The sequence below is a fragment of the Pocillopora verrucosa genome, chromosome 6 (assembly GCF_036669915.1).
Source record: "Pocillopora verrucosa isolate sample1 chromosome 6, ASM3666991v2, whole genome shotgun sequence".
NCBI lineage: Eukaryota > Metazoa > Cnidaria > Anthozoa > Scleractinia > Pocilloporidae > Pocillopora > Pocillopora verrucosa.
In genome coordinates, this window is record NC_089317.1 from 4,427,730 (window position 1) to 4,440,217 (window position 12,488).

The 12,488-nt window shown below is 38.4% G+C and overlaps 1 protein-coding gene across 1 annotated transcript; it reads right to left on the reverse strand.

The window, feature by feature from the left end:
* Positions 1-368: 368 nt before the first annotated feature.
* On the reverse strand, positions 369-12,452 carry LOC131790980 (1,25-dihydroxyvitamin D(3) 24-hydroxylase, mitochondrial-like). The gene is made up of 9 exons (XM_059108281.2): positions 11,952-12,452; positions 8,463-8,653; positions 7,333-7,617; positions 7,052-7,149; positions 5,832-5,998; positions 5,293-5,371; positions 4,224-4,380; positions 3,331-3,374; positions 369-1,969 (listed from the first exon to the last, which is right to left on the reverse strand). Exons 1-9 carry the CDS (start codon positions 12,398-12,400, stop codon positions 1,859-1,861), a joined length of 1,581 nt encoding a protein of 526 aa, XP_058964264.2. The 5' UTR covers positions 12,401-12,452; the 3' UTR covers positions 369-1,858.
* Positions 12,453-12,488: the final 36 nt, after the last annotated feature.

Genomic DNA, 12,488 nt, shown 5'->3' on the forward strand with positions numbered 1-12,488 from the left:
TTGACATACACTACTGACCTCAAAAGTGAAATGAGATATGCCTCATAGTCCAGACACGAGTGATAACAGTTAAATGAACTTAAGATAAACACATGAGTGTGGCGCGTGGTTGACGTCGTATCATCTTACAAGCAGTCGTGTAAGAGTCAATCTTCCCAAGCTGGTTATGGTGAACAAGGATAAAAGCGTCACAACCTTTCTGAAGAAAATACACGAGCTATGAATTCTATGACTATAGTAAACTTGTAAGAGAACTACTGTGGAACCTCTTTTCAGCGGCCACCCTGTATTACACGGTCAAAATCACGAAATTCTTTCCCCTTAATCAATATAATTTTCACCTCTATTAAGCGGTTATGGTCACCTTTTATTGAGTCCCAACGGCCTGTTTGTATTGTTTTCCACTTATAATGAACGGTCACTTAAAGTCAAACCACTCAAATAAAACTGAGAACAAAGTTTTAAGTATATTAAACCCACGCTCATCTCCCAAAATAAAGGCTAGAAGCATTTTGAAGTGCGTTTTTTTTTTACATTAAGCGGTCGATTAAGGCATAAAATTGCGATTTTTTGTCTTTCATAAAACCCCCTTACTGTGGAACCTGTATTTAGCGGTTCACTTGTATTTAGCGGTCACCTTGACATTTCCCGTGACCACTTAACACAAGTTCGACTGTAACTTGTAAACAAAATTGCATGTGGTTTCAATAATCCGTCTAATCATAATCATTACAATTTTCTCAAATGTGATTGGTGCAGTAAGTGCTTTATTTTTCACAAATAACTTTATAAAGTTGTAATCTGACAGTTGGCTGTTGTCGGACAATTGAAGCAACCCAGTCCACTCAGCTAAATCCACCAATCACCGAATTCATCACAAAAACCATGGCAACAACCACTTATCCTGCGAAAAACTGGGGAATTTCCAAAATGGAGAAATTGTTAACCTGGGACATTGTCTCCACTGGAGATATTTGTAATAGATATATTTGGTTTTTTTTCGGAAATTTTAAAGGTTGTGATTAATTGGTAACAGGACTTGTGTCGTCCAATTCTGTCTGTAATAATACTAGTGATTAAAAAAATCGGTCGAAACATTACAGATCGATGATATTAAGAGATCCTCGCAGCTAAGAACACTACTGAAACTAGTAGTTGTAAATAGGACCTGAAAAAAATTCAGGCCCGTACGGGATATGAACCCATGACCTCTGCGATACCGGTACAGATCGAATTGGACTCCACTCAGTACTACCACCATTCTATATTGTCATACCCAATGTTCTCGCGTAAGCTTGAGACATACACGAATTTCCTCTCTCAGTTGCGCTGTAAAAAGCCTTCTGCGAGCCACAATCTGCAGCTTCTACCTAATCATCGTCAATAGAGATGATAAAGAGCCAATCACGCATCCAACATCCGCGAAAAGAATAATTGTTTTTATGAAATCTCAGTAAATCCTGAACGTTTGGATATTTGGAGCCTTTTTTTCGCTTCGCAATGCATTTTCTTATAAGATGACTTGGCCCGAAATATGAGCTAACATTCGGAACCAATCAAAACACTAGAAATGCAATATTCGGAGTTAAAAATTTAATACGACCTCTTATTTTCCACATAGTCACTTTGCTTTGAAATATATTATTTCCATTGATTCTTTTTAGTCAATCAAGTACTCATTTCTGCGTAATTCAAATTTGGAAGTCGTCAATGCGAAGGGCTTGATTTAAAAAAAAAATTGCACTGACTCTCGCTGAGTAAAACACATCTTATGGAGTGTATCCTGCCGATACCTTTTGATAAAAAATGTCTATTTTATTTATTCCCACCGTCAAGAACGAACATCCATATAAGCAAGTTACGCACGGTCAATAAATTTGATCTTCAGTGGTTTGTCAGGAACACACAACAGTCTCGACTTCATACCGACTGGCGCATCGTGATATTCCAGGACAAACCGCTGTACCAGCTGAAAATGATCACACATAAGCTTGAATAAGATCCTTCAAAATAATTAATAGGAAGTCGGGGCGATGATAACAGAGGGAAATGGGGGGAGGGGGTTAGAAACCATGGTAATGCGTCGGTGGGGGGTGTTACAAGATAATTTGGTTCTATCAACTGGGTTGATAATATTGTTACGAAAAATTGTCTAAGTTAAGTCCTAGAACATTCTATAGAACAGTCTAGAACCCGAAGTCATCCAGACGTGACCTTCTGGTATAAGAACATTCTGGAACGTTCTATCTCTTACGTAATTATTGAAATTTGAAAACCGTGTTAATCTACTAAATTTAGTTCTTTAGAGAAGTTTCTAAATCATTGTACTTTATATATATAAGAGCGACAGTTTCATCAAAAAATAGGGAAAGAGGATTGTGAAGAAGCTTACTGCTGTAAAGTTGATAAGTCAACTACGTGGAAATAAATCAGTTTGATGCTGTTACCGACGAACCTGAGTTTTGTCTAAGAACAACCCTGCTCTACATCGACACTCGTAGCAAATATTAATTGGCCACCGTATAGAGTTTTTAAAGATGACGTTTCGAGCGTTAGCCCTTCGTCAGAGCAAAGGGCTAACGAGGGCGAAGTGGTAACGCTCGGGATGTAAGCTAGAGAAGCTCTTTTACCATGGGCAATTTAGATTAGCAGCTCGGTTGATAAAACCAAATTTTCGAGGATAACCGAGTTAGACTCAAAATGTCGTTACCCAAAGCTGTTTATAAAAGTTGTCATGATCAATTCAAGAAAAACAGTCGGAAACGTGTCAGGTTTTGAATTTCGCAGCAATTCAGTCGGTGAATGAATAGGGTTGCCTTATTCAAATCCTGGCTATACCGCTAGTCGTAAACGAAATTTAAGTCAAGCGCCTCTTTCAATCTTTGACTTGCAAGGTTTTCAAGTAAAAAATATAGGAACGCTTGGACGTGATTGTAAAACCAGAAAATGGGCAAGGCATGGGAAGGCCAAAAAATGAGGCAGGCAGGTTTAGTTGATATTGCTACAACGTGCTAATCATGCATGCAAACTGAAGTGATCAAACAAGTTTTCCTTGTAGGGAAAGATGTTTTTTCGTCCTGTCACGAGCGTGGGACAAAGAACAAAATTCTGACTCCCTGTGAGGAATCGAACCTCAGACCTTCGGATTCCGCGCTCCGACGCTCTACTACTGAGCTGCAGAGACTCTATGGTAAGCAAGGCCCATTACGAGGTTCATATATGGCTTGCGTCCGGTATACTGCTTGGATCAGCAACGTGGTTTTTGTAAATAGAGTAAGAGAGATGAAAAAACATCTTTCTTTATCCTTCTTATTTTTTTAATAGGCTTACCTTTGTTGCCAAAAGATATATTTCAGCCTCAGCGATACGACGCCCTAGAGGAAAGATTATTCAAATATATCAGTCAAAATACAAATGGTTTGAGCTTATCTTTTTCAGTGGCCTTGTTAAATTAAATTCCTTACGGCAGTCTTAGCATTGAAAACTGATGATGTAAGAGGTGAGGTGAGATCACTTTTGCATTACGACAGTTCAAACCATCATCAACCAAGGTAGCAATTGGTGTTTTATTTTCATGGCTATGGTGATTCCCAATCAGCACCCTCATCTTTTCGTATCATTATCATTACCATCGTCAATTTAAAAAAGTTACGTTGCAACCCTGCAATTCACTTTATTTTTCGCAGTTCAGTATTTATCATTAAGTAAAGCCATTAAGTCAGTCGTAAGGCCTCGTGAAATTCTACCATGTTTCGTCTTCGATTTCCATCAAGGGGTAAAGTGAATTGTATTTCCCTGCATTTGACGCCGGAATTAGCGGGAAAATATGCTCTCATTGGCATCCAGTATGAGCCGGTGTGGGCGAAGTGCTTGGCTTAGAGCAAGCCAGAGGCTGATCTGTGTGTTTTCTAAGGTAGAGACTTCACTAAGAGTTACATGAGAGTTGCTAATGTACGGTTTATCAAGCCACCTCTCAGCCTGGCCCACTTCCGGCAATCCTAAGTCCACATTGTGACAGACTGTTTCAAGGGAGCCCAGTTACAAATGAAGTCATGATCGTTTTCGCTAGCGAAGATGATGATGGCGTTAATTTGTAAGACCAATCACTCACCGAAGTGAAGCAAAAACAAAAGCAAAAGCAAACTCAATGCATGCTCAATTTTTTGGAGACTCGTTTAAAACAAGACACTCTCCTTGTCATTCACAACTACTACACTTCTCACCGATACACATGCGTGGTCCAACTCCGAATGGCAATATGGCAAAAGGGTGAACTTTTCCCAGATCTTCGTTTAACCAACGTTCAGGTCTGAACTCCAAAGGAAACTTGAACAACTCCTCAGAGAGCCCAGAAAGATAGTTGGAATAAACCACGATTGCCTGAAAGAAAGAAGACAAAGTTTCCATTAAACTGCGTTAGCAGCGTAACAAAGGCTAAGGATCTGCTTCCCTGAGGAATGTAGATCCTAAACAAGGAAAATCTCATTTAGCAAAGGAAACACAGCAAAGTTAATGACTTTGAATATATGAAAATCATACATGTGAATTGCGGCTTCAAAAATAAATATGAAAGCGATCTTCGCGGTAATGCACGCTACTAAAGCAGTAGTGGAAATAAGGCCTGAAACATTGAGGCCTGCACGGGAAAACCACAGTTCACCTATATGATTTTCATATATTCTAAGTCATTGACTCATCACTACATGGGTTTATTAATGACCGACTCCCAGTCGGCTTGTTAGCTCAGCTGATAGAACAGTGCACCGGTTTTTTAGAGGTCATGGGTTCAAATAGTTAGTTTCTTAAAACATAGCCGTGAATTGGACTGTTTTCTGAAAAAAAACCCTTTTCCCAACAGACTTGTCAAGAGCCATGTGCCTAGTGTCAGTCTCATTCGGATAAAGAATGGCCCTGAGACAAAAAACGTGCAAGCTAAAAACTTAGTTTCGGCCGGAAGCTTCGCCGAAAGGAAGTCCGCGGGCTTGGGGCGAGATTCCCAAATACTGTTGAACACCGTTTAAAAAGTCGAGGTACATTCTTTGCAATTGTAGTTGTAAAGTAGACAGCGGGAACGAAAACTTTTATATGATTTAAGTCATCTACGTTTCCAGATTTCTCTCTTGATAAATCTGCTTGTTCAAAAACTTGCCTGACAGTCTTTGGACTAATGGATCTGTCAAGAAAATATCTTCATGCCCTTTTCATCTCAACTGGCAAGTAATTGATGCAGAAAACTTGTTAATAAAAACTAGAGTGCAACCTTGTTAAAAAACATTGAACGATTTGACTTACACCTGTTGGGACATGGTAACCAGAAAGAACCACATCTTGGCTTAGACGGCGTGCCCAGTCGGTAGCAGGAGGGTGCATTCTATTGAAATATATATTTAAAAAAAACACTTGATGAGAAATGCACGTTGTATCGGTGGTAAACTCAGTGGCGGATCCAGCAGGGGGGTTCTGGGACGAGGTGGGGGGGAGGAAGGGAGGGGCTTGGCACCTCCTCCCCTTCAGACTTGTAGGATTTTTTTTTCAGTGATTCTCCGACACCAAACTTCTTGTAATGATAGGATCACATACTACTACTCAACTTTAAGTTTTTCACTGCACTTGCCTTGGAATATTTGCTAGTTTTTTTTTTTAATCCAGAGTGAAAAAAATACATATATATTAAAAAATCTGCGCTTACCGAATCAAAGCTTGTACCCCCTTCCCCCCTTCCCTCTATCAACATTGATCATGCAAACTGAACATGCAAAACAATTTGTGTACAGACTTCTCAATAAGCTGGTGCTCCTACAAAAAATTTGTGAACACAAACATCTTTCTACCTCAGACACTCCTTGACACAAGCCTTAATGTAAGTCAACTTGGCAAAACTCTCGGGCGTAAAATCTCCATGGGGCCCAATTAGCGAGGTCACTTCTTCATACACCTTCTCCTGCACCTTTGGATTACGGGCCAGATCGTAAAGGAGCCATTGTAGCCCAGTGGACGTCTGTGGAGAAAAGTCAAGGGAAAATTATTCAGGATTTTTCATGAAAATTGGATTTCTCTACTGCAGAATTATCTTAAAAATCAACCGAAGGAATCTAATTATATTTCCTGAATCAAATTCGAGGTAATGAAAGTATATAGGAAGAAGAAAAAATCTCCTCGAGACTCTTCGTCGAGATCTCTACAAATAAGGAACACAAATTACATTCACTTTTGCCAGAAGTGAACATATCTAGTTACAGCCTTAGGAACCAAAGACTATATAAACTACCATGATGTAGGACTGAACGTTGCAAGAACAGTTTTATTCTAAGTCACGTTTTTAATAACTACATATTTAATTAATTGTATTCATATTTTTAATTATATATTATATTATAGGGTCTTTATAGTTTTCTTGTTGTATTCATATACCCTATATTTATATATATATTTGTAATTGTAAGCTTGACGTAATTCAGCCTATGGCTGCTATGTTTTTAGTCAATAAAACTATCTATCTATAAAACTATAAAACTATAAAACTATAAAACTGTAAAACTATCTATCTATCTATCTATCTACCTACCTATCTATCTATCTATCTATCTATCTATCTATCTATCTATCTATCTATCTATCTATCTATCTATCTATAACGACAACTGAGTTATTGAAAGGTGAGGGAGCTAACCAAAAGTATACTGATTATAAAAATCTGCATTTTTTTGGTTTGTTGTTCTTTTTAGACCACCCTCATTCATCCTCGAAAATTACATGTGGTGAAATTGCAGATGCACGCGCTTTGATTGCTCGAAAATTATGTCACTGTTTTTTTGCCATATTCACCGTGCGCAAGATGATTTTAACACTGATAGACTGATTTTATAGATGGCTACTTCGCTTTTTTTGAAGAATAATTTAAAAGAAAATACAGTTTCTGTGATAATACAAAGCATGATTTTAGAAAAGCAACTCCTCTCCTGAGGCTTTGATTATATTGTCGCTCGTTCTCAAGATTGTGGTCGTGATATTTGGTCTTTGCCCCACCTTAGTTAATATGTTATCATCTCACCGTCTCTACTCCTGCTCTAAACATCCCAATAGATTGTGTGTTGATCTCCTGTGGTGTAAGTTCGCCTTTCATTATGAGGTAGGTCAGCAGAGGCACCGCTATAACACAAAGACGATATCGGTAACTAATACTTGCAAATGAATTCACCTGAATTGGCCGCTATGCTAATGCAGAGTGGTTTTGGTTAACCACGTCGATGGCATTCGGGGAAAATCGCCAAAGGCTTACTCTCCACCGGTCAGGTCACTACAGATTAGCATTTACTAACAAGTTTTACCAACCCTGATCCTGGCTGAGAGCTTCACCATCTTCGGCTGCTTTCTTCAGTTCCATAATTTTCTGGTCCACTATATGCTGACCAATGCCTATGGAGGTGTCTTGTGCTTCACAAAACTTCAAGTACGTGGGTGTCGTCATGAAGTTGAGGATAAAACTTTCCCATCCTTTGTTCAGTTTTCCCATAAGTGAAAAGGCGTCTGAGCTCGACTTAATCATTTTCACGGTTTCTTTGTTCGGTGGGTCATCGTACATTCCAACTCTTACATCGAATGCCAGTGTACCCACAGCTATATGTAAAATAGCAAAAACAGATATTTGCGCTGATTTATCATTTATAAAGCATGATGTGGGTATTTGGCCAAGGCGCCAAACTTCTGAGGGCCAACCTTTTAAGGAAAAAAATTTAAAGGACCAAGAAGTTCCTGGACCAAAGGCCCAGCCATCACAGGCACTGCAATCAACTAAACTACAAAAAAAACCCAAAATCAAACGTTGTATGATTTAATTCTCCATCTAGTGGTAAAAGGGAGCAAACACGATGGCTACCAACAGCATAAATTGGCCACCGTTAAGAATTTCAAAGCTGACGTTTCGAGCACTACCCCTTCGTCAGAGCAAATGACAAAGGGCTAGAACTCGAAACGTCACCTTTGATACTCTTGACGGTGGCCAATTTATGCTAGCAACTCAGTTGAGAATATTTCATTACCCTGTTATATTCTCCCACTGACGCAGCACAACAGTTTCGTTGAAAACTCATTCCCTTTATTAATTACTTACAACTGTGGAGTAGTACCCAGGACTAACTCTAAACAAATTCTGCTCACGGTCAGCGTAGAATCCAAACCCCTGGCGGGACCTACAGATTGCGCATGTAACATGCTCAGCCTTTTGTTTTCCTGTCGCCCGATCAGCGGAGGAAGAAACACGTTTTAGACGTGCTGTAATTTGCTCCCTCGCCAAGGGTTTTGGTTTCTTCCATTGGTATTTCTACCATTTCCCTAGGGTCCCTTGGAGATACCTACTGGGAGAGGCTCTACCTACAGAGCAACTTGCATCAGTGATACACCTCATTTACTGGGATCACAGCCTTAATGGATCTATTCACACTTTCGTGAAACAGCTTACGTACATTCCGTCGCCCACTTTCCAAGTTCCTCCTCGAGATTTGGAATTACTTCATCTGCACCCCGCACTGAAAGCATATGTTCTATAGCATCTCTTGTCACTCCATTAAAGTTTTCCAGGTTGTCTCGGATATCTTTCGGTCGAAGCATTTTCGACGCTAAAGCCTTTCGTACTCGGTTCCATTCCTCACCGTCCCTGTAGGGAAACACGAGACCAAATATTATTGTCAAATTTGATAAAGAAGAGTATAAAATTGGATTATTTAGATTAATATCAGTATCTGGGCAACTGCCCACCTACCCCTCCCCTAACCCAACATTAACCTTAACTTGTTGTCAATTGACAGTTGTTGAGTTAGGGGAGGGGTAGGTGGGCAGTTGCCCAGATACTGATATTGATCCTATTATTATTTGGATCTAGCCAGGGCATCCAAAACTGTCCGCCAATCAAGAAATTTTCGATAAGAAGCTTGGGCATCAGAAAATCGGGAAGGTCGTTCAAGAATAGTTTGAAAATGAGTTAATCAGTTAAAGACTTTGAAGGGTTGTTTCCTTTAACCCTTTCACTCCCAAGATCTGATTTTTAATTCTCTCTTACAGTCCTTAAAATATGGTTACTTTTTACAACAAAATGAACCAAACATCAGTAAAGACCACATGTGAGCTTTCTGCGAATGAGTTTTCTCTATTACTCTCAATATCTATGTTTTCCTCACTGAATCTCATGCCTCTCTTGTGATTTTAGCTGTGAGAATTTAGTATAAAACCAAGTGATATTCCCTAGATTGTTCTTTCCATTTCTTCTCATTATCTCTGTTTGATAATGAACAGGTCTTGTATGGAGAAACTACTTATTGGTTGGTAATAAGATAACAGCTTAATATGTGATTATCATAGTCTGTCAACTGTGGGATTTTAAGCCACTAACCTAGTCTGTATGTACTTTAAACAGATAGTGGTATAATGTCTCACAGCATATAGACTACAATATTCACATGCTATGTTATTATACACATATTCACTTTATTGGTTTACCCTTTCACTCCCAAAGGTGACCAAGACAGAATTTCTCCTTACAATATCAATACAATATCAAGCAGGTAGGTAATGAGAGTAGAGAAGAATATCAATTATGGGATTATTAGTTGATCCAATACCAAATTCTCTGAACTAACATCATAAGAATTGTATGACAGATAGTAAGGAGAATTACTAATTAGATCTTGGGAGTGAAAGGGTTAAATACTGGTGGGTTAAACATTACAATATTAACACATTTCATGATAAAAACAAAAAAATGTATATTAGTTTGTTCCTGTGGATACTGATCATTAGTATATACCACACAAGTAGACTATAGTGTTTCCTGAGTGCCAATTGGCTAGTTTGGAAGTGAATAGCAAGTATTATTAACCCCTGGAGCAGCCAGGGGTGAATAATCAAGATTTCAATTTCCAACCAGTTTTTGGTATATTGAGAGAAATAAACTAATTTTGAGGTATCTGTGTGGTATATAATTAAAAAATTATTCACCTCAGTGCTAGTGAAAGTGGTGGATATTTATCTCTACTTTGGTGAACAATTATTAACCAATGTGATTAAAAATGTGGTTGCATTACTAATTGATCAAAATGTAGTCCTTTTTCATTTTGATTCACCTCAAGCATAAGTTACAAATTTCATTTATGCTACCACTTAGGTCAACACTTGAGGTAAATTGTTCCTTAATCCACTATTATTTTCCCAAGAGCTCAAGTATATCATACATGAAATTGTCATGATATCTTGTGTAAAACTCATTCTTAATTACCACATGATCAAGATCTCTTTGTCTCTTAGATTGTTACACTCTATAGTATCTATAACCTACTAATTACCATTACACAATACCTTACACTCTCAAAGACTTTTAAAAGCTCTCTTTCTTAACCCTGTGACCCTAAGAGTGACTAGCATCTAATTCATGGATTTCAAAACAAGCTGGTGACTGCTGGGGTTCATGTTCATCTTGACATCATGTTGCTGGTTACTCTAGTCAAAATAATTACCTTTTGGCTTTAAATAAACTTTTCACAGTCAACCACTTTTGCCAAGTTTGACTCCTTCTTCAAAGCATTTTAAAACCCTTGCTAATTTCTACTCACAAAGTCATCCCTAAATCACACAATTAGGTCACAAGAATAAAAGAAATGATCACCAACTAAAGAGGCTCTTGATTATAGAGCAAATTCTCCTTGTCAACAACTTAGCAAATGTGTATAGAATAGTATGGGGAATATACATACTGACATTGTGGTGTAAAAGCTTAAGACTCTAACTTATAAGAATGACTAGCCGCTAATTTCTCCTTACAATCTCACTCTTCATTAAACTGTAAACATCATGAGAATAAGGAAAATGATCACCAACTGAAGCTCCTTATTGTCATTACTGATATAGAAAATGCAGAGAGAACAGTGCAGAAAATATGGCTATTTATGTTAAAGTTTAAAAAGTTAACAGTTCCTCAAACTTCTTTGCAGTGTTATCGTCAAATCCTACCAACAAATTGTTGCCTTTTCAGTATTCTGTGCTCGAGATTTTCATTTTGGTTCTGTTAGAAAGAAACTTTGTGAGGAAAGGGCTAAACTCCAACCACACTGCCAAACTTGATCTTCTGTCAAGTTTTGTTTGGCTGAGGCAGTGAATTATCTCATTCTCTCCTTAATGTTTCAATGGCAACAAAGGACTTTGAAGTGAGGAGAGAGGGGGACATTTCTAGCTCATCTAATAAACTATGCCAAGTGCATACCCTGACTCAAATTTTTCTGAAATGCTGTCCCCTGAGTTGTTAAAGTAAATATCCTTTCCTTGCAGCGTAATGTAATGTTTTAGCCACCATATTTTTGTTACCTTATTTCTCTGTTGCACTTTCCTAGCACAGCTGGAATTCAAATCATATGTAACTTATTACAGAAACATCCAAATAAGCAAAATTCTTGTTTCCTTGGATTGCTTTTGATTCTCTTCCTTTTCACCTTTTTTTTTTGTTTTTTTTTTTGAGCCAAAATACATCTCACCGCTATGAAATTTGTAGAAAATAAAAAAAAGAGCTTACTCTATTTGATGAAAAAAAAAAAAAAAACGGTTGAGTTCTCATAAAGACTGTCTGTTTCCATTCCTAACATGTTATCACATCAATACAAAATTTAATCCACCTCACTTAAGTCTAGTGGAAAAATCCAGCAAGCTGGAGTCGTTCAGATGAAATAACTCATCCCACATTTAATTTTGCCTTATATGATCCTGATGAAACAATTTGAAAAGACTACGAGACTGAATATATAAGGAAGCTTATTTTATGCTGCGTTAGTAATATCATCGACACTTATACGTTGGTGTACAGAGTCCCCAAATTTTTCCTGGGGGGCGGGGAAGGAGGCTGCCCCCACAACCCCCCCAATTCTGCCACCTATATTTTTCATTGGTTGATTCACAAATTTCTCAATACTTACAATCCAAAAAGGACTTTAGGGAGTTTTCTGCTTTTCCTGTACTTATTAATCGCCGTGCTTACAGCTGAGGGAGGTCGCATGGGATGTTTTCCATCTGCTTTGATGACGACTTCGATATCCTTTGGGTCTTTGACATAAACCACTGATGTTCCCAAAAAATTCCTCTTAAAAACAGGACCGTACTTATCAAACGAGTCCTTCAGCTCCACTATAATTTCTTTGAACTCAGATTTTCGTAGAAAGTTCAGCATATCGCCTAAGATAGGCCATCCCTTTGGGCCAGGCATATTGTTGAACGAGCGAACCCCATCCGGAAGATCAGTTCGCATGCCACCGTCTCTTCTTAAGGAATAATTCAAGAACTTGTGAAGTTTATGAAAAGGATTAAGAAGCCAGACAATGACCGACACCAAAAGTGCAGAAAACGCTAGGTACAGAGAGCCTTCCATTTAGCCAAGGTAAGAAAATTTCACCACAGTGTGCAAGATGGTGACCTGCTCAATCGTCCGAGGGGTGCTGGGGAAATTGGGGCGAGGA